The 23215-nt window shown below is 43.7% G+C and overlaps 1 protein-coding gene across 1 annotated transcript in view; it reads right to left on the bottom strand.

The window, feature by feature from the left end:
- Positions 1 to 17843: 17843 nt before the first annotated feature.
- Positions 17844 to 23215, bottom strand: part of LOC111958039 (myelin transcription factor 1-like) — a 10562-nt gene continuing 5190 nt past the window's right edge. The window contains exons 5-7 of the mRNA XM_070436999.1: positions 20044 to 20068; positions 19641 to 19752; positions 17844 to 17885 (exon numbers count right to left, since the gene is read on the bottom strand). Of these exons, the coding sequence (XP_070293100.1) occupies positions 17844 to 17885; positions 19641 to 19752; positions 20044 to 20068 (179 nt within the window). The remainder of the gene's footprint in view (positions 17886 to 19640; positions 19753 to 20043; positions 20069 to 23215) is intronic.

Raw genomic sequence — 23215 nt, 5'->3', positions numbered from 1 at the left:
AAGGGAATCACGGGCTGCGTTAACCAAGGGGTTTGTGTGTGTGTGTGTGTGTGTGTGGTGTGGTGTGTGTGTGTGTGTGTTGTGTGTGTGTGTGTTGTGTGTGTGTGTGTGTGCTGTGTGTGTGTGTGTGTGTGTGTGTGTGGTGTGTGCCATCCGTACTAATGAATCTAGTTTCTGCTGGCAGAACACTGGCCTCGGTACATAAGGGGCATGAGGGGGAGAGAGGACAAAATTACAGGCAGGGAGCAGAAGAGGAGATGAGGGGAGAGAGTTAAAAGAGGAGAGGGGGAGGTAGAGACAGAGAGAAGATGGGGGAGAGAGTTTAAAGAGGCAGTGGAAGAGAGAGAAGATGGGGGAGAGAGATAAAGGAAAGGGGCAGGTGGAGACAGAAAGAAGATTGGGGGAGAGAGTTAGGGGAAAGGGGCAGGTGAGACAGAGAAAAGATGGGGGAGGAGTTAAGGGAAAGGGAGGTGGAGACAGAGAGAAGATGGGGAAGAGAGTTAAAGGAAAGGGGCAGGTGGAGACAGAGCGAAGATGAGGGAGAGAGTTAAAGGGGAAGGGGGAAACATAGAGAAGATGGGGGAGAGAGGTAAAGGGAAGGTGGGAAACATAGAGAAGATGGGGAGCGAGGTTAAAGGGGAAGGGGGAAACATAGCGAAGTATGGGGGGAGAGAGTTAAAGGGGAGGGGGGATACATCTCTGCTGTCTGTACTGTCTGTCTGTCTGCTCTGTCTTCGTCTTGTCTGTCTGTCTGTCTGGTCTGTCTGTCTGTCTGTCTGTCTTGTCTGTCGTCTGTCTGTCTGTCTGTCTGTCTGTCTGTCTGTCTGTCTGTCTGTCTGTCTGTTCTGTCTGTCCTGTCTGTCTGTCTGTCTGTTGTCTGTCTGTCTTTCTGTTCTGTCTGTCTGCTGTCTGTCTGTCTGTCTGTCTGTTCTGTCTGTCTGTCTGTCTGGTTTCTGTCTGTCTGTCTGTCTGTCTTGTCTGTCTTGTCTGTCTGTCTCTGTCTGTTGTCTGTCTGTCTGTCTGTCTGTCTGTCTGTCTGTCTGTCCTGTCTGTCTGTGTCTGTCTGGTCTGTTCCTGTCTGTCTGTCTGTCTGTCTGTCTCGTCTGTCTGTCTGTCTGTCTGTCTTCTGTCCTGTCTGTCTGTCCCTGTCTTGTCTGTCTGTCTGTCTGTCTGTCTGTCTGTCTGTCTGTCTGTCTGTCTGCTGTCTGTCTGTCTGTCTGTCTGTCTGTCTGTTGTCTGTTCTGTCTGTCTGTCTGTCTGTCGTCTGTCTGTCTGTCTGTCCTGTCTGTCTGTCTTGTCTGTTGTCTGTCCTGTCTGCCTGTCTGTCTGTTCTGTCTGTCTGGTCCGTCCTGTCTATCTGTCTGTCTGTCTGTCTGGCTGTTGTCTGTCTGTTGCTCTGTCTGTTGTCTGTCTGTCCTGGTCTGTCTGTCTGTCTGTCTGTCTGTCTGTCTGTCTGTCTGCTCTTCTGTCTGTCTGTCCTGTCTGTCTGTCTGTTCCTGTCTGTCTGTTCTGTCTGTCTGTCTGTCTGTCTGTCTGTCTGTCTTGTCTGTCTGTCTGTCTGTCTGTCTGTCCCTGTCTGTCTGTCTGTCCTGTCTGTCTGTCCTGTCTGTCTGTCTTTCTGTTCTGTATGTCTGTCTTCTGTCCTGTCTGTCTGTCTGTCTGTCTGTCTGTCCTGTCTGTCTGTCTGTCTGTCTGTCTGTCTGTCTGTCGTCTGTCTGTCTGTCTGTCTGTGCTGTCGTCTGTCTGTTGTCTGTGAACAGTCTGAATTTCATGTTAAGAGTCCTGTCTATGTGGCCTTACATACATCATATTATATGGCAAGAGGTTAAATGGGAATTCAAGAGGTGGGAAGCCCTGTTTGGGGGAGTTCTGGTTAGGTTTAAGGGCTAAGCCCAGCTTGACGTAAGCTTCAGGGTAAGGCTTGGAACCGGGATGTGGACACGAAGCTACGGTTAGGGTAGTGGTTAGGGTTAGGGTAGTGGTTTAGGGTTAGGGTAGTGGTTTTAGGCTAAGGGTTAGGGTAGTGGTTTGGTTAGGGTATTGGTTTAGGCTAGGGGTAGTGTAGTGGTTTTTAGGTTTTTTTTGGGTAGTGGTTTAGGCTAGGTTATGTATGTGTTTAGGTTAGGTGTAGTGAGTTTAGGTTAGGGTAAGTGGTTTGAGGGCTAGGGTGGGTAGTGGTTTGGGTTAGGGTAGTGTTGAGGCAGGTTAGGGTAGTGTTTAGGGTTAGGGTAAGTGGTTCGAGGCTAGGTTAGGGTAGCTGGGTTTAAGGTTAGGGGTAGTGGTTGAGGCTAGGGTTAGGGTAGTGGTTTAGGTTAGGGTAGTGGTTGAGGTTAGGGTAGTGGGTTTAGGTTAGGTAGTGGTTTAGGCTAGGGTTAGGTCGTGGTTGAGGCTAGGGTTAGGGTGTGGTTTTAGGCAAGGTTTGGTTGTGGTTTAGGCTTAGGGTTAGGGTAGTGTTGAGGCTAGGGTAGGGTAGTGTTTAGCTGGGGTAGGGTAGTGGTTGACAGGCTAGGGTTAGGGTGTGGTTTAGGCTAGGGTTTAGGGTATGTTGAGGCCTAGGGTAGTGGTTGGGGGTTAGGGTAAGTGGAATGAGGGTTAGGGTTGGGTTGGGTTAGGGTAGTGTTGAGGGTTAGGGAGTGTTGAGCTAGGGTAGTGTTGAGGCTAGGGTTAGGGTATGGTTGAGGGTTGGGTAGTGGTTAGGGTAGTGGTTGAGGCCTAGGGTAGTGGGTTGAGGGTTTAGGGTAGTGGTGAGGCTGGGTTAGGGTAAGTGTTAAAGTTCGGGTGTGGTTGAGGGTTAGGAGTAGTGGTTGGAGGGTTAGGAGTGGTTGAGGCTAGGGTTAGGAGTGGTTGAAGGTTTAGGGTAGTGGTTGAGGGTAGGGTAGGGTTGGAGGGTTAGGGTGTGGCTGATGGTAGTGGTTGAGGGTGAGGGTATGGCTGAGGGTTAGGTAGTGGTGGTTAGGGTTAGGAGTAGTGAGTTAGAGTTTAGGGTTAAGTGGTGAGTAGGGGTTAGTGGCTATGGTTGTGGTAGTGGCTGATGTTATGGTAGTGTTTGAGGGTTAGGTAGCTGGCTGAGTAGGGGTAGTTGGAGGTGGTAGTGGCTGAGGTAAGGGTTAGGGTGTGAACTAGTAGCGGTTAGTAGGGTAGGTGTGACTGAGGGTTAGGGTAGGGTGAGGTAGGTAGGGGTCGTATGAGGTTGGGTAGTGATGTAGGGTTAGCGGTAGTGGATGAGGGTTAGGTAGTGGCTGAAATGGTTATGGTAGTGGCTGAGGGTTAGGGTAGTGCTGAGGGTAGGGTGTGGCTGAGTGGTTTGGGGTTAGGGTAGTGACTAAGGTTTTAAGGGTAGTGGATGAGGTTTGGTAGTGGCTGAAGGCTAGTGTTAGGGTAGTGGTTGAGGTCAGGGTTAGGGTAAGTGGTCTGAGGGGTTAGGGTAGTGGTTGAGGGTTCGGTAGGTGGCTTGGCAATGGTTATGGTAGTGGCTGAGGGTTAGGGTTATGTTGAGAGGTTAGGGGTAGTGGCTGAGGGTTAGTAGTAGTGACTAAGGTTAGTTCGGATGGGTTGGGTAGGGAGTACTAGGTTTAGGGGTAGTGGTAAGGTTTAGGGTAGTGGCTTGAGGTTAGGTAGTGGCTGGATGGGTTATGTGGTAGTGGTGGAGGTTATGGGTCAGTGGGAGAGATGGGGAGAGTTGGGTAGTGGCTGAGGGTTAGTGTAAGCTGGCTGAGGGTAGGCGTTAGGGTCGTGACTGAGGTTAGGTAGTGGTTGAGGTTAGCGGTTAGCGGTGTACGGAGTAGTGGTAGGGTAGTGCTATGGTTTAGGGTTAGGGTCGTGAACTGAGGGTTGGGTAGGCTGAGCTAGTTAGGGTCTGAGAGGTTTGGGTAGTGGTTGAGGTTAGGGTAGTGGTTGTTGTTGAGGCTAGGGTTAGAGGTGAACCAAAGTTGGGACATGAAGCTGAATGGGGGAATGACTCAGGCATTTCCCAGACACAAATCAGATAGTAATTTGAGCTGTCAGTGTCCATGGTAACACATGTCATCCATTAACAGGGCTATTCATTTCAAGCCTACCCTTGGTTTGTGAGAACAACCTCTGGTAGGCTGTAGGTTATCAAATTAGGATGGCCAGTTTAGGCCCTGTCATCGCCGTGTGTGTGTGCATGGGGAAATAGAGAGATGTGACAGAAAAGCAAATGTGTGATTACAGAGACATGGAAAGAGAGAGAGAGAGATGGAGAGAGAGGATGAGGGAGAGATACATTTGTTTGGGGCGGCAGGTAGCCTAGTGGTTAGAGCGTTGGGCCAGTAACTGAAAGGTTGCTGGATCGAATTCCCGAGCTGACAAGGTAAATGTCTGTCGTTCTGCCCCTGAACTAGGCAGTTAACCCACTGTTCCTAGGCTGTCTTTGTAAATAAGAATGTGTTCTTGACTGACTTGCCTAGTTAAATAAAGGTTAAATAGAAAATACAAAATTAATGGATACTAGAACATGGATCTTTCCTGTCACCTGTTGCCGGTCGCAACACATCCATGTCATGTGTAACATGTTTATTGAGTTATTCAGTATGATGGTGATTGATTGGTTATTGAACTTCAATAGCATTGAGGAAATACATTCCACTGACAAGTACATGCAGCACACATTTATCTGAGTGGTGGGTTTCACCAGTTTGAGAGGGAATCCCTCATGGGTCGAAGAAATCAAAATCAAATCAAATTTGATTTGTCACATGCGCCCAATACAACAGGTTTAGACCTTACAGTGAAATGCTTACTTACAAGCCCTTAACCAACAATGCAGTTTTAAGAAGGGAAAAAAAAGTGTTAAGGTATTTACAAAAATAAACTGGAGTAAAATAATAAATTAAATTAAATCTAAAAATAATGAATAATTAAGGAGCGACAATAAAATAACAGTAGCGGGGCTAAATACAGGGGGTACCGGTACAGAGTCAATGTGCAGGGGTACGGGGTAGTTGAGGTAATTGAGGTAATATGTACATGTAGGTAGAGGTACACTGACTATGCGTAGATAATAAACAGAGAGTAGCAGCAGCGTAAAAATGGGGGTGGGGGAGGGACAATGCAAATAGTCCGGGTATCCATTTGATTGTTCAGGAGTCTTATGGCTTGGTGGTAGAAGCTGTTTAGAAGCCTCTTGGACCTAGACCAGGCGCTCCGGTACCGCTTGCAATGCGGTAGCAGAGAGAACAGTCTATGACTTGGGTGGTTGGAGTCTTTGGCCATTTTTTGCGCCTTCATCTGACACTGCCTGGTATAGAGGTCCTGGWTGGCAGGAAGCTTGGCCCCAGTGATTTACTGGGTGTCCACATTACCCTCTGTAGTGCCTTGCGGTCGGAGGCCGTTCCTTTAGGGGTCAATACACACACACACACACACGCTGGGCCTAAACAGTTAACGTCAGACGAACATCGGACCAACGTCAGACCTGCCACTCTGAATCAGGCCTCTCCCTTTCAGTCTGTGACTTTGTAGCTCTCCCCGAGGTGTGGGGAGACACATACGCACACACACACATTAATACATGCGCATACACACACATTAAATCTCACACACATGTACAAAGCAGAACCCCTACCCCATCCCAAGCACAAACACACAGAGTCAGGGACAATGAGAAACTATGACAGTGTGTCCTCTGGGAAGGAACCATTAAGCATCACCCCAAAATAAACCTCTCCTGAGGGCAAAAGGGCAGACACCCCTACAGACAACAGACTACACACACTACTCAACACAACCCTCTAACCGTATTGCAAACACACACACACAAACAGGAAACCCCTCTACCTCAATCTAACACACACACACTGGGTGCCCCGTAGACTGTGTGAGTACGCATTGGAACAGATGCTGTAATTGCATGTGAATGTGGTGCTGTTATTTATTCATGTTGTGATGGGCGATGCAGTCAGATGAAATGTGATGCTTATCGCTCTAAACTACAGACCAACACACACGTGCAGTCAGGCATGCTGAAATGGGATGCTTATCACTCTAATAATATCCACGAACAAGAGACATGACACAGACCACAAACACAAGCCGAGAGATAGAAGAGGAGGAGAGTAAGAGGGTGGCAGTGAGGGGGAAGATGGAGTGAATGAAAGATGGCGGCAGAGAGAGGAAGTCAGAGAGAGCGGGAGGGAGTGGGAGATATAGAAAGTGAAGTTGGGAGGTTGGCGTGTTGGAGTAAGGGAATGAGAGAGGAAGGGATAGAGGGTGAATAACCGAGGCACTGGACAATAGCAGTATCGCAATACTCGTTAGTATCGTGGTAAGGAAACAAAACACAATACACAATTTAACTACTTTAGGAAAACAGCCCTAAAGAAACAAACATCATTATGTAGTCATCCAGAGTCACAATTATTACAACACACATTCCAGCGTTCACCACTGTAACAAGACGCTTCCAATTGCAATGTCCGAGATAGTTATAACGCCGGAAGCTSCTTGCTGATTTGACAGCTCCAACGCCGCTCCGACTAGGGCTGTAGCGGTCATTACATTTTGTCAGCCTGTGATTGTCAAGCAAATAACTGCCGGTCTCACYGTAATTGACCGTTAATTAACATAAACAAGAGGAGGTAGACAAGGGTGTCCGCTGTCACCATATCTATTRGTTATGGCCATCGAAATGCTAGCTATTAAAATCAGATCCAATAACAACATTAAAGGATTATAAATCCAAGGCTTAAAAACAAAGGTGTCCATGTATGCCGGTGACTCAAGTTTTATGTTGAGTCCGCAAGCTAGATCCCTGCAATGTCTCATTAAAGATCTAGATAACTTTTCTGTACTCTCTGGACTAAAACCTAATTATGATAAGTGTACAATATTACATATTTGATCTTTAAAAAATACAACTTTTACATTACCCTGCAGTTTACCTATAAAATGGGCTGATGGTGAAGTAGACATACTTGGTATTCATATCACAAAATATATAAATAAGCTCTCCACAATGAATTTCAATAGAAAACTTGTAAAAACAGACAAGATCCTGCAACCATGTAGAGGTAAATACCTGTCTTTTTATAGAAAAATTGCCCTGATTAACTCCTTATTCATATCTCAGTTTACTCACTTGCTTATGGCGCTGCCTACTCCTGATGATTTGTTTTTCAAATCGTATGAGCAAATAATATTTTGTTTTATCTGGGACGCTAATCCAGACAAAATAAAGCGTGCCTATCAACAGTTGAAGTTGGAAGTTTACATACACTTGGGTTGGAGTCATTAAAACTCATTTTTCAACCACTCTGCAAATTTCTTGTTGACAAACTATAGTTTTGGCAAGTCGGTTAGGACATCTACTTTGTGCATGACACACAGTAATTTTCCAACATTTCTTTAGCAGAGAATCTATTTTTCACTTATCAGGCTGTACTCACATTGCAGTGCGTCAGAAATTACACTACACCAAGTTGACAGTGCGTTTAAACAGCTTTTGGAAATTCCAGGAAATTATGTCATGGCTTTAGAAGCTACTGATAAGCTAATTTACATAATTTGAGTCAATTGGAGGTACGTGATGGATTCCAATGCCTACTTCAACTCCAGTGCCTTTTGCTGACATGATGGAAAATCAAAACAAATCAGCCAAACCTCAGAAAAAGATTGTAGACCCTCCACAAGTCTGTTCATCATTGGAGCAATTTCCAAACGCCTTGAAGGTACCACGTTCCTCTGTACAAACAATAGTAGCAAGTATAAACACCATGGGACCAACGGCCGTCATACCGCTCAGAAAAAGACGCGTTCTGTCTCCTAGATGATGAACGTACTTTGGTGCAAAAAGTGCGAAATCAATCCCAGAACATAAGCCAAAGGACTCTGTGAAGATGCTGGAGGAAACGGGTACAAAAGTATCTATATCCACAGTAAAACAAGTCCTATATCGACATAACCGAAAAGGCGCTCAGCAAGGAGAGAACCACTGCTCCCAAAACCGCCATAAAAATGCCAGACTACGGTTTGACTGGCACAGAGCGACAAAGATCATACTTTTGGAGAAATGTCCCTCTGTCTGATTGAAACAAAAATATAAATGTTTGCCATAATGAACATCATTATGTTTGGAGGAAAAAGGGAGACTTGCAAACTGAAGAACACCATCCCAACGTTGAAGCACGGGGGTGGCAGCATCATTTGTGGGGTGCTTTTCTGCAGGTCGGAACTTGGTGCACTCACATAATAGATGGCATCATGAGGCAGGAAGATTATGTTGGATATATTGAGCAACATCTCCAAGACATCAGTCTGGAAGTTAAAGCTTGGTCGCAAATGGTCTTCCAAATGGACAATGACCCCAAGCATACTTCCAATTTGTGTCAAAATGCTTAAGTACAACAAAGTCAAGTATTGGTTGGCCATCACAAAGCCCTGACCTCAATCCCATAGAACATTTTGAGCAGTACTGCCTACAAACCTGACTGAGTTACACCAGCTCTCAAGGCTAATGGGCCAAAATTGACCCAACTTATTTTGGGAAAGCTTGTGGAAGGATCCCCGAATCGTTTGACCCAAGTTAAACAATTTAAAGCAATGCTACCAAATACTAATTGAGTGTGTAAACTTCTGACCCACTGCAATGTGATAAAGAATTAAAAGCTGAATTAAATCATTCTCTTACTATTATTCTGACTTTCACATGCTTAAATAATGTGATCCTAACTGACTACAACAGGAATTATTACTAGGATTAAAGTCCAAAATGTGAAATACTGAGTTTAAATGTATTTGCTAATTATGTAATGAAACCTTCCACTTCAACTGTTTATATGAATATGAATTGGGGGTTGAGATTATTAAATTATAAAAGCACTAAACCTCTCTCTAAAAGCCTTCACTTATTCAAAAATGTTACTTGAACCCTAAATGGTTCTCAAGTAGATTAGTAAGAAAAGCTCATCCATTGTTTAAAATTGCATTTTTGCCTTTGTGCAGATTGCCATGTCTCATTTCGATGAATTGAAATGATACTTTTTCAAAAGTATCTCTCTTTCTCAAACAAGCATTGCAGAGCTGGCTACAATTTCAATTTCATGTCCCTGAAAGACTAGAACAAATATTATGTCTGAACTCAAATGTGCTGGTTGATAAAATACCTATATTTATGGGAAAGAAGTTTTGAAAAGGGTATTGTTCTTAACAAATGATTATGAGCGTTTGTCCTTTATGGAGTTATTCAGAATTGTTCAGGGAGGTCTGCTCAACACAAGAGTACAACCAATGATTACGCATTCGCCCCAAAAATGGAGGAGGCAGGTGGCAGCTGGAAAGAGTAGGGAGACGTGTCTGTTTGCCCAATATTAAAGGATCAAAATGGAGGAGGTAGGGAACTGGTCTGTCTGCCCAATATAAAGGATCAAAATGGAGGAGAGCAAGGTGGTAGCAGGAGGATAGGGAACTGTCGTTCTCGCCCAATATAAAGGATCAAAATGGAGGAGGTAGGGAACTGTCTGTCTGCCCAAATATAAAGGACAAAATGGAGAGGCGGCGTTAGCGGGAGGAGGAATGAACTGTCTGTCTGCCCCAATATAAAGGATCAAAATGGAGGAGGTAGGGAACTGGTCTGTCTGCCCAATATAAGGATTAAAATGAGAGCCAGCTAGGAACTGGTCTGTCTGCCCAATATAAAGGATCAAAATGGAGGAGGTAGGGAACTGGTCTGTCTGCCCAATATAAAGGATCAAAATGGATGAGGCAGGTGGCAGCAGGAGGAGGTAGGGAACTGGTCTGTCTGCCCAATATAAAGGATCTAAACTGGCAGAGGAATAAAAATAGCATAAATACCAGTTTCATTTGAGAACCAGGATGTTGACAACTGTGCCATACAGATTGCAAAATAGTTGGGAAGAGATTTTTGATGTACCGATTCCATGGTACAAGGTGTATGAGTTGATATATAAAACAACGCAAGATTCAAGACTTTGTGCTTTTCAGCTAAAATTATTGTATATAATTCTTGCCATCAACAAAATGTTGAATATTTGGGGCATAAAATCATCGAATCAATAGACCATTTGTTTTGGTATTCCCCTCAGGTAGCCTGTTTCTGGTCTCAGGTTCAGGAATGGCTGAAAATGCATAGCAGTGATCTAAAATTGACCCTAGAAGTAGTASTGTTAGGAGATCTGGAGAGACCGGGTTAGTTACTACTACACTAATACTCTTAGGAAAACTATTTATCTTCAACTCGCAATCTGTGGATTCTATTTGATTAGATAGATTGAAATTGTACGTTAAACATCATAGCATAGTTGAAAGATATGTGTTGCGTAGAAACCCGAAGAGGGTGGCCAGCAGAGATAGATGGGATGGGCTGAGGGAAGCTGAGGGTTGGGATGTGGACTTGGAGACAAGTGGGAGCGGAGTTGCTGTGCTGCTGTGAATGATAGTCAAAGATAAAAGTTTTTATCTTATTAAATAAAACATAATAAAAACGTACGTTTGAATGACACTGAGGGGCAGTGTTTTTACAACTAATGTCAGTTTGCCTGAGGCTGATGCCGTGCAGGTGTTTGTACACATGCATATACACACTCTCATTCAAATAAACGCATACAAGAACACACACATACATGTAATAGTGCCAGACATGCACACAAACATATAAAGTTGGCATTGCTGTTATGATTTTAGTTGTCCTTGATGTCCTTTGTTTTTTTTATTTGTTATTATTATATTTATTTATTTTTTGCATTGTTGTTTGCTGTTTTCTTCTGTCTTTTCCTTTTTTCTCTTTAGTTCATTCTCTTGGTTGTTGGTGCACTGGGAGGGTCTTGGTGGTGGGGAATGGAATTAATAGTAAAAAAAAATGTTTAAATTCTTCTTGGGGGGGGGGGGGAGACTGTGGGAGGGGTCTCAAATGATTGAGGGACAGCTATTGGGGAACTGTGGGGGGATCTTGGAGGGTTCGGGTTCACGTTTTTTGGCCTGGTGGGAGATCTTTCAACGTGCCCTTGAGCAGGGCATTGACACTGCATGCTTCTGTGTGTCGCTCTGAATGGGAGTCTGTTGGCTGACTGCTATGATGTAGTTGTTGGGTGGCTTCACTGCAAGTATATTGTATGTTTCAGATATTCAATAAAACAATTATAAAACATTAACATAAACACATTTAGCATCTCCTGGCTTCCACGCACAGCCTACAAGCCTCTGATGCAAACCTTTGGAACATCTACATTTTAAAAAGTTGAATAAATCCATGTTATATAGCCTACACCAGTGGTTCACAAACATTTTATAGTTCCATACCCCTTCAAACATTCAACCTCCAGCTGTGTAACCCCTCTAGCACCAGGGTCAGCGCACTCTCAAATGTTGTTTTTTACATCATTATAAGCCTGCCACGCTCACACTCCACGATACATTTATTAAACATAAGAATGAGTGAGTCTTTGTCACAACCCGGCTCGTGGGAAGTGACAAAGAGCTCTTATAGGACCAGGGCACAAATAATAATATAATAATAATCAATAATTTGACTCTTTATTTAGCCATTTTACAAATAAAACCGTATTTGTTCATCAAAAACTGTGAATAACTCACCACAGGTTAATGAGAAGGGTGTGCTTGAAAGGATGCTCATAACTCAGCAATGTTGGGTTGTATTGGAGAGAGTCTCAGTCTTAAATCATTCTCCACACACAGTCTGTGCCTGTATTTAGTTTTAATGCTAGTGAGGGCTGAGAATCCACCCTCACATAGGTACGTGGTTGCAAAGGGCAAGAAACTCTGAGCGCAGCCCTATCCAGAAATCTGGCAGTGGCTTCTGARTAAATTAAATTTTCACATAACCACTTGTTGTAATTTCGATGAGGCTCTCTGGAGGCAGGGCATGAAAGGGATAACGAATCCAGTTGTTTGTGTGGTCTGTTTCGGGAAAGTACCTGTGTAATTGCGCACCCAGATCACTCAGGTGCTTCGCTATATCACATTTGACATTGTCCGTAAACTTGAGTTCATTTGCTCACAAAAAATCATACAATGATGGAAAGACCTGTGTGTTGTCCTTGTTAATGCAGACAGAAAAGAGCTCCAACTTCTTAATCATAGCCTCAATTTTGTCCCGCTCATTGAATATAGTTGCGGAGAGTCCCTGTAATCCTAGATTCAGATCATTCAGGTGAGAAAAACATCACCCAAAAACATTCTAGTGTGAGAAACTTGCCATCATGCAAGCGGTCAGACAAGTGAAAATTATGGTCAGTAAAGAAAACTTCAAACTCGTCCCTCAATTTAAAAAATGTGTCAATACTTTGCCCCTTAATAACCAGCGCACTTCTGTATGTTGTAAAAGCGTTACATGGTCGCTGCCCATATCATTGCATAATGCAGAAAATACACGACAGTTCAGGGGCCTTGCTTTAACAAAGTTAACCATTTTCACTGTAGTGTCCAAAACATCTTTCAAGCTGTCAGGCATTCCCTTGGCAGCAAGAGCCTCTTGGTGGATGCTGCAGTGTACCCAAGTGGCGTTGGGAGCAACTGCTTGCACACACGTTACCACCCCACTATGTCTCCCTTTCATGGCTTTTGCACCATCAGTACAGATACCAACACATCTTGACCACCAAAGTCCATATGATGTCACAAAGCTGTCCAGTACTTTAAAAATATCCTCTCATGTTGTCCTGGTTTCCAGTGGTTTGCAGAAGAGGATATCTTCCTTAAGTGACCCCTCATAAACTTAACGGACATATACCAGGAGTTGTGCCAGGCCCGCCACGTCTGTTGACTCATCTGGCTGTAATGCATATATTTCACTGGCTTGTATGCGAAGCAGTAATTGTTTCAAAACATCTTCTGCCATGTCACTGATGCGTCATGAAACAGTGTTGTTTGATGAAGACATTGTCTGTATAGTTTTTTTGGCCTTTTCCCCCAGCATTGCCACAGCCATATCCGCGGCAGCAGGAAGAATTAAGTCCTCCACAATAGTATGGGGCTTGCCTGTCCTAGCCACTCGGTAGCTCACCATATAAGACGCTTCTAGCCCCTTCTTATTAATGGTATCTGTTGCTTTTATACATGTCTTACTACTGGAAAGTCGTATTCTTTCTGGCAAAACTTTTCATGTTTCGTTTCTAAATGTCTGCGCAAGAGTGAAGGTCTCCCGTGAGAGAGTAACGGTTAATGTGATTGGATGTTAAATATTTGACTAGMCTACCTGCATTTGACATTGTGTTGTTATTTAGCTGAAAACTAGATGGTGTAATGAACATGATGGGAGGTACACAGGGGTTCAAAAGTGCCACAGTACATGCAGGGAAAAGGCCAGTAATGTAGTCCGGGAGATCAGGCAATAGGTTGATAACAGGAAATCCGATAGGCTAAAGTACAGGCAAGGAATAGGCAAAAGGCTTCGTTATTGAGGCAGGCCAAAACTATCATACATGGGAGGAGTAAATTACGGGAAAAACAGCTCCGAATAGAAGTGTGTCACAAAACAAACAATACCTCACAATGATGGTCTGCAAATAACTGAACTAAATGGTGTGTTAATGACATACAGGTGTGTGAACAGGTGATCAGAATTCAGGTGATTGGGATCTGGAGAGTGAGCTGCGTTCAGGGGATCTACAGTTGAAGTCGGAAGTTTACATACACCTTAGCCAAATACATTGAAACTAAGTTTTTCACAATCCCTGACATTTAATCCTAGTAAAAATTCCCTGTTTTTGGTCAGTTAGGATCACCACTTTATTTTAAGAATGTGAAATGTCAGAATAATATTAGAGAGAATGATTTATTTCAGCTTTTATTTATTTCATCACATCCCAGTGGGTCAGAAGTTTACATACACTCAATTAGTATTTGGTAGCATTGCCTTTAAAATGTTTAACTTGGGTCAAACATTTCGATTAGCTTTCCACAAGCTTCCCACAATAAGTTGGGTGAATTTTGGCCCATTACTCCTGACAGAGCTGGTTTAACTGTGTCAGGTTTGTAGGCCTCTTTGCTCGAACACGCTTTTTCAGTTCTGCCCACAATTTCTATAGGATTGAGGTCAGGGCTTTGTGATGACCACTCCAATACGTTGACTTTGTTGTCCTTAAGCCATTGTGCCACAACCTTGGAAGTATGCTTGGGATCATTTTCCATTTGGAAGACCCATTTGCGACCAAGCTTTAACTTCCTGACGGATGTCTTGGGTTGTTGCTTCAATATATTTCACATAATTTTCATTCCTCATGATATTTTGTGAAGTGCACCAGTCCCTCCTGCAGCAAAGCACCCCCACAACATGATGCTGCCACCCCGTGCTTCACAGTTGGGATGGTGTTCTTCAGTTTGCAAGCCTCCCCCTTTTTCCCTCCAAACATAATGATGTTCATTATGGCCAAACAGTTATATTTTTGTTTCATCAGACCAGAGGACATTTCTCCAAAAAGTACGATCTTTGTCCCCATGTGCAGTTGCAAACCGTAGTCTGGCTTTTTTATGGCGGTTTTGGAGAAGTGGCTTCTTCCTTGCTGAGCGGCCTTTCAGGTTATGTTGATATAGGACTTGTTTTACTGTGGATATAGATACTTTTGTACCTGTTTCCTCCAGCATCTTCTCAAGGTCCTTTGCTGTTGTTCTGGGATTGATTTGCACTTTTTGCACCAAAGTACGTTCATCTCTAGGAGACAGAACGCGTCTTCTTCCTGAGCGGTATGACGGCTGCTTGGTCCCATGGTGTTTATACTTGCGTACTATTGTTTGTACAGATGAACGTGGTACCTTCAGGCGTTTYTAAATTGCACCCAAGGATGAACCAGACTTGTGGAGGTCTACAATTTTTTTTCTGAGGTCTTGGCTGATTTCTTTTGATTTTCCCATGATGTCAAGCATAGAGGCACAGAGTTTGAAGGTAGGCCTTGAAGTACATCCACAGGTACACCTCCAATTGACTCAAAGTATGTCAATTAGCCTATCAGAAGCTCCTAAAGCCATGACATAATTTTCTAGAATTTTCCAAGCTGTTTAAAGGCACAGTCAACTTATTGTATGTAAAGTTCTGACCCAGTGGAATTGTGATACAGTGAAATTTAAGTGAAATAATCTGTCTGTAAACAATTGCTGGAAAAATGACTTGTGTCATGCACAAAGTAGATGTTCTAACCGACTTGACAAAACTATAGTTTGTTAACAAGAAATTTGTGGAGTGGTTGAAAAATGAGTTTTAATGACTCCAACCAAGTGTATGTAAACTTCCGACTTGAACTGTACGTGTTTGAGAGGGTTGGAAGCATACGTTACAGATGGTTCCATTTTATTTTGCCCAGTGAAACGAGGCTACTCAGGTGAGAAAAAAAGCTCACCCAAATGTATAGCCCCGTTGGAAAATGTAAATGTACTTTTGAAAATGTGAGAAAAAATATATATATTTGGCGAACCCCCGACGGCATTGCGCGTACATCAGTTTGGGAATACCTGGCCTACACCATCACAATAAATCCATTATTTATTTTAGACAGGTCTAAAGGAACATAATATGAAGAAAATATCATCTATTTCAGAAGAACAGAATAGCATTCTCTGTTGTCCTTATGTTAGGCCCTGATCCGGCTATGTCATATGGCTGTGGGCTACACTAGTTCATTTAGCAGGTCCTGATCCGGCTATGTCATATGGCTGCGGGCTACACTAGTTCATTTAGCAGGTCCTGATCCGGCTATGTCATATGGCTGCGGGCTACACTAGTTCATTTAGCAGGTCCTGATCCGGCTATGTCATATGGCTGCGGGCTACACTGCGGGCTACACTAGTTCATTTAGCAGACAAGATTTGCTTAGAATTTTATATATATATTTTTATATTATTTTATAGTATGAAGAATACAATTGAACATAGCTAAAATTGAAAGTATATTTTCTCCAAATGATTTGAGGGAGTGTACTATTCTATTCTGTGTTAGGCGGTTAAGAAAGAAACAGGTACTCCTATATGCTTAATTTAGAGTTATTTATGTAACTTTAGTTGTGATACAAATGTTGGGATATATGTTTTGATTTGTAATACATTCTAAGGCTGCATGATGCGACTCTAATGATGATTTCAAAAAGTTGCATGAAAGGCATATGCTCTGCTTTTTTTACGCAGGCTGTACACACTTCATCAGTCTCTCATTCACAATTTGACAAGCACTTGATAATGCCTCGGATTTCCTGGCTGCTTCCTTTTTGTGTGGCCGTAATGCCCCCTAAATAAATTCATGCCTTTTGTGYCCAGTGACCTCTCACTCATATGGCTCTCCGTCATGTGATCGGGTCTTTCTCACAGGCTACAAGTGAAGATAGACACATCGGGGACGCAACTGCACGCGTCCTTATCCAATTCCGAGGCGCATATTGAAGAGCTGTTCACATTTACTTTTCGTCAGCCAACAAAATGAATAGGCCTAACGAACAACAAAAACACTATCCCCCATTTTACATAAGTTGACCTATTCTATTCTGTGCGAGAAATAAATATTCCAAACATAGTCTGGGACAGTGGTGGGTTACGACAGATCCCAAATTAATACAACCACTAGAATTTTWAAAACAGTTTTAAGCAATGAGCCTGACGTAACGGATGAGAATGTTTATGTTAAAATGTTGATAAACTATTGGGCTATTTCTTCACGTAAGTGCAGCAATGCACACACGGCAGTAGGCTATAAGKGKTAATGTTCCATTAGCAGGAAAACACCATTCTCAAAAGTGACCACAAATGTGATTATYTATGTAATGCTTTTATTATAACGGTGCATTTTTATGGTGAAAATGATCTTCCCCCAACTTGAAACTCACGCGCTGCTTATATATGCCAGTTATGCTCTACACTTGTTGTAAAGCGGATTAATGTGCTTCATTTTAAGAAGTTATTTGGCCACTTTAGTTGTGATACAAATCTTATCAAAACATATAGGCCTATGGGCTGGCTACATGAGGTGTGCTGTTTGTTGCATTAAACTGGGCATCATTCACAAATGATAATATATAATTTACAAGTGATAGGCTAATATTGTCATTGTCATTGTCATCATGGGGCGTCAGGTAGCCTAGTGGTTAGAGCGTTGGGCCAGTAACCGAAAGGTTGCTAGATTGAATCCCAGAGCTGACAAGGTAAAATCTGTCGTTCTGCACCTGAACAAAGCAGTTAACCCTCTTCCTAGGCCTTAAAAGGAATTTTGTTCTTAACTGACTTGCCTAGTTAAATAAACGTGAAATAAATCACTCTATTCTTATTTAATATTGTCTTAACATATAGTAAATAATATATGTGTGAAATTTGTTTTGGATTTAGAATGGACCATTGTAAATGCACCGGTCTCAAACAGAGGCAGCAGGGGGAAAATACGTAATCTATGCACTTAAATTAGCGAATGGAATCTGCTTTTCCCGTGGTTAATTTTCATGCCAGCCAGTTAGGCTAGTACACTGTTGTAAAGAGAAGCAATGTGCTTAATATTAGAGGTTGTGTTGTTGTGTGTGTTGTGTGTGTGTGTGTGTGTGTGTGTGTGTGTGTGTGTGTGTGTGTGTGTGTGTGTGTGTTTGTGTTGTGTGTGTGTGTGTAAGCAAGCGTGTGTTCAAGCGAGCGTGTGGTGAGCGCGAGGCGTGTGTAAGCGAGCGTTGTGTAGCGAGCGTGTGAGCGAGCGTGTGAGCGAGCGTGTGAGCGAGCTGCATTGTTCTAAGGGACATCCACTGTGTCCTTTCCTTCTTCAGGAACATGCTGTAATCTCATTAGCGTATTCATACACTCATGTTTCAGTCATTTAGACCAATCACACCAGGGTAATCGAATCATTCGCATATATTATCAGACAGGCCATTATACTTGTATCAGCGTCTTCCTCAGTACTTCAGGCTCTCATCGTCATGGATGCGCAGAGATCGCTTAGTCACATTAGAGCTCGGACACGCTCATGATCGTATACCGAAGAAATAGAACCACAAAGGAACCATGGGGCTGCAGGTAGGCCTATTGGTTTAGAGCGTTCGGGCCAAGTAACCGACAAGGCTTGCTGGATCCTCGAAGTGCCTCATAAGCGGTATACTCAAAGTGTGATAAATCGTCGTACGGTGATCTGTCCTCTTTTGACAATGGCGATGGCTCTTTAATAGCAAGCACTGTATTCTTTCCTGTAGTGTTGTACCTGTTTCATTCAGCATCTTCAAACGCGTCTAGTCTTGTTAGCTCTTTGTTTTCTTGAATACTAGACTAGAGAGATTTCGATATATTGAGACTCAGAAAAACCTATAAAACCTCACATATACAACAGTTACAGTTAATGTATAATAATCTCTAACACCGCTCGCTACGCCATACTAATAGACTGACGTCAGGAATCAATAAACGGCCAATCAATGGCTCTGAAACGCATGTTTCGAGTCACTCGGTTGACATCATTAACACCTTTTCCTTTGCCCTACATGACTCTATAATGACCTTTAACTGTCTCCTCTGCGACTCCACGCCTCAGCTGCAACAACAGTCTGCATGTCTGCTTACATACACAGATGTGTGTGTGTGTGTGTGTGTGTGTGTGTGTGTGTGTGTGTGTGTGTGTGTGTTCTGTGTGTTGTTGTGTTGTGGCTGGTGTGTGCCATAGCTGTGTGTGTGTGTTGGGTGTGTGCTGTTGTTGTGTGTGATAGAGAGTAGAGTTGCGTCAACTAGTCACAAGAGTCAATTTTGTTGTCATGTTGATGGCCGGTGATCATACTCTGTGACCGCCCAACACTGTCACAGGAAGGGAGGAAGAGGTGATTTTTAACGTATAGGTGCACTCTGGGTAATAGAGTTCATGTGGTAAGGCTCTTTTGAACCCAGAGTTAGAATAATAAAAACATGTTGACTGGAGCATCAGTTTGCTATCCTGGATATCCTCGTATCAACATTGTCATACATACACTAATCGCATTAGGTGCAATGTGAAACATCTCCACATAGAGACAAGAAGACAATAGCCTTTTGTCTCCAATATACCATTAATAAGTAATACAATGTTTCAGTTCAAGGTCAAACCAGGCAGATAACCACCTAGACTGAAACACTGTCACAGTGAACGTGCTATGGGACCAATATGTGCAGCCAATTTTGTTTCTCTATCCTGAATATTTATAACGTTGCTGTTCCCACACCCCTCGAGTCCCCCCATCCCCCCTCACAACAACACCCCCACCTCCTGGTCACACTCTAGCATCATCAGGGATCTCTGTCACAAATGCTCATGGGTTTGCATCTTAGATTAGCAGCTTCCTGTCAGAAAAATTGCAAAACGGTATCACATAGCGCCGCAAGGGCTCTTAGAAAACAAACACATACACACATGTACACTCTCTCTCTCTCACACTCTCTCTCTTTTTCTCTATCTCTCCCTCAAGATATCCCTCCAGCCACTGGCAGTGAGCTGAAGGAAAATAACAGGCAGACAGGGTTTTCAGGGGAGAGGTGATGGGGGAGAGAGGGGGAGAGGGAGGTGAGGTAGGGGGGAGAGAGGGAGAGATGATGGGGAGAGGGGGTTAGGAGGGGGAGTGGGGTAGAAGGGGGGGGCGGGGAGTGGTGATGGGGGAGAGAGGGGTAGGATGGGAGAAGGGTGAGGAGGACACAGGTGTTAGTTAGAATATGAGTGTGTGTGTGTGCGTGTGTACCCATGACATGTTGTCTACACATGGCAGAGACTCGTAAGGCCTGAGAGACAGAGACTCGTAAGGCCTGAGAGACAGAGACTCGTAAGGCCTGAGAGGCAGATACTCGTGAGGCCTGAGAGGCAGAGAATCATAAGGCCTGAGAGACAGAGACTCGTGAGGCCTGAGAGGCAGAGACTCGTAACTCCCGTTCCTCTCTCTCTCCCTTCCATCTATACTCTGCTGACTCACCCTCCTCCCTCTCCTTTCTTTCCCTCCGTTCCCACCTCAAAAGTGCAGAAATGATCAAAACACCATCAATTCCAACAATTTCAGCCTAACACTAAACTTCCTTCTGCCCTACATGACCTCTATATGACCTCTAAACATCCCTCTGAACTCCACGCCTCAGTCCCTGATACGCTACCAGCACAGCACTCGTTGAAAAGCGGCTGGAGAGACAACACAGTCAAGACCGCCGCTGAGGAAGATAACGTTGCTTGGCGGACATGGGGTTTGCGTGTGAGCGTCCAACCAAGTGCCTCCCACGTCATAACTATAGCTGCTGAACTGAGAACCAGCCCTATCAGCGTGTGCCACAAAAGAGAACAGCCTCCAAAGACTAGTCACCTTATGATCAGCTGATCCCTTCCTCCACCAGTATCCAGCCCACAGTTGTTTTCCCTGGTCTACTCTGCACCAGGACTGGTTCCATGGCTGCCAATCAACTACAGCCAATTGTTACTTTCAGCCACGCTTACATGTATGGGCTTCAGCAGACACTACCATGTAACATCCTATCAACAGACATAACCGTACATTAACGCGTTGCGGCGCTCAAACCACCATTATCAACCTACTGCCAGAGCTACATAAGTATTTTGGGACCATTGGGACTTATCGACTGATTTCACAGACTGTCAACAAAGAGGACAATTGCAGACTAGTCGCATTCTAGATCATTTTAAAAATGAACTGGCATAACTGTTGCATCAATCAGATATGAGAAAGGCAGCCTGATCATGTATAACAGTCTGTTTCAACTAGGATGACTACTCGAATAACTTCAGTTAGTCATATTTGAACTGTGACCCTTGTCACCTACTGCTCAACGTACTACCTACCAGATATTGAGGGATTTCTAGGCTCCAGTGCATACAGCAATCTGTGAAAGAACAACAATGTTCGGTAGATGTTGGGACAACCATTCATCTTTTCGGGGAGAGTTACAGCAGCACCGTACGAGCATCGAATAACAAAGTGTGACAGGTAAATGCGAAATATAAATAGCCGTTATACATTAAAAATATAGTACAATTCACTAGTTATAACAGCAACCAAGTGAAATCTTAAAACATTCAAGTTAAGAAATGCATGCCATCAGTATTAGTGATAGTAATTATAACCATTTATATATAATTCTGTTAAAATCCGGTTCAAGCATACAAAGGGTACGAATTGTGGAGAGGAATGGTGTAAACGGTAGTTGCATTACTTATGTTTCGTGGATAAGTTAATACGTGATCTACTACAATGCTCTTAATCCTATGAAGCCTCGAGATCGACTTTGCTCGGTTCTCCCTTCAAGTTCACGGAGAATCGCGGTCTTTTCTCATTGCACTAAACGTTCAATGAACGATTAATAAACATTCACGTACACTATCGTGATTCTTCTCCCCTTTTCCAGGTACGCTATTGATGATTAAAAAATGAGCAGTAATTTAAAATGTAAGTAACTTAGAGCCTTAAGCTAACATCACTCACACCATTCCTACTATTCAACATAAGCTCGTTTCTGCACTTAAGGTTGTTTATAACATACTGATTACAAACACCGCAAGCGAACATCTAGAAGTTTATGCAACACAGCGTAAGAGTAAGATGAGCCGTCTCGTTGCAGCTAGCTTCGCATACTGCTAGGACCTGCACGTAGCTCCATTTATGTCGATCGGAATGTGAACGTTCGATTGCTCGTTAATAAGATATTTTCGGCGTCACTTTGATTAATGGTTTTCAAACACTTTATTGCCTGTTGTGATAAATGAAGTTTATGTTACTGATTAAAGCTTTGTGCTTACATTATATGAAAATCTATATTTGTTTCCAAGTGAATTACCAGGTCATTACTTTATGATGAATAAGCCTTTACATACAACCTAATCGTCTGTAGTCTGTTGTTCTGTACACAATGTGTTATTATGTTTAAATGATTTGCACACTAAAACACAACCGTTCACATGAGCACGCTAAAACATCCGTATCACTATCGTAATTCTTCTCCCCTTTCAGGGGGCGTGTAACACACAACCCACATATTCTAACTAACACCTGCTCCGCCTCACCCTCCTACCCCTCTCCCATCACCTTCCCCCTCCCCTTGACCCCTCTCTCCGGCCGTTACATCACCTCTCCCCCTCCCACCCCTACCTACCTTCTCTCCCCATCAACCTCTCCCCTCCTAACCCCATCTCCCCATTCAACTCTCCCCTCCAACCCCATCTCCCCCTCCACCTCTCCCCTTCACCGTCTCCCCATCTCCTTCTCCTACCCCACTCCCCTAATCACCTCTGCCTCTTCCTCATACCTTCTCTCCCATCCACCTCTCCCCTCAAAACCCTCTCCCCCTCTTCCCATCCCCCATCACCTCGTCCTTTCCCTTCTACCTCCTCCTACCCATCACCTTCCTCTCCTAGCCTCCTCGCCCCTCCTTCCCTCCTACCCCCTCTCCTCCATTCACCCCTCCCTTTCCCCTCCTACCTCTCTTCCCCAGCACCTCTCCCCCTCAAACCCCTCTCCCTTCACCTCTCCCTATCTCCCCCCCTACACACCTCCCTCTACCCCTCTCTCCCCCATCACTCTCCCCTACAACCCTGTCTGCCTGTATTCCCCAGCTCACTGCCAATGGGGAGGATAGCTTAAGGAGGAAGAGAGTAGAGGATTGAGAGCAGATAGAGAGAGAGTGAGATTAGATAGACAGATACAGATAGATAGAGAGAGAAAAAGAGAGATAGAGAGAGAGAGAGAAAGAGTACATGTTGTATGGTTTGTTTTCTTAGAGCCCCGTGCGCGCTATGTATACCGTTTTGCAAATTTTCTACAGGAAGCTGCTATCTAAGATCAAACCCATAGCATTGTACAGGAATGTATTATGGAGACAAATCTATTGCTTCTTGTCTCTATGGGAGATGTTCACATGCACCTAATGCGATTAGTTATGTATACCAATGTTGATACGAGGAGATTCCAGGATAGCAAACTGCATGCTCCATCAACATGTTTTTATTATTCTAACTCTGCGGTTCAAAGAGCCTTACCACATGAACTCTATTAACCCAGATGCACCTATACGTTTAAAAATCACTTCTTCCTCCCTTCCTGTGAACAGTTGTTGGCGGTCACAGAGCTATGATCACGGCCATCAACATGACAACAAATGACTCGTGACTTTTGACATCACCTCTCTCTCTCTCTCTCTCCTTCTCTCCTCCTCTCTCTCTCTCTCACATCACCTCCACACTCACACTCACACTCACACTCACACACACACACAAACACACAGCTGTTATGTAGCAGACATGCCAACTGGCAGCTGAGCGTGA

This window comes from Salvelinus sp. IW2-2015, linkage group LG4p, assembly GCF_002910315.2.
Source record: "Salvelinus sp. IW2-2015 linkage group LG4p, ASM291031v2, whole genome shotgun sequence".
In the NCBI taxonomy this organism is placed as follows: domain Eukaryota; kingdom Metazoa; phylum Chordata; class Actinopteri; order Salmoniformes; family Salmonidae; genus Salvelinus; species Salvelinus sp. IW2-2015.
This window is presented reverse-complemented; position numbering and strand designations above follow the sequence as displayed.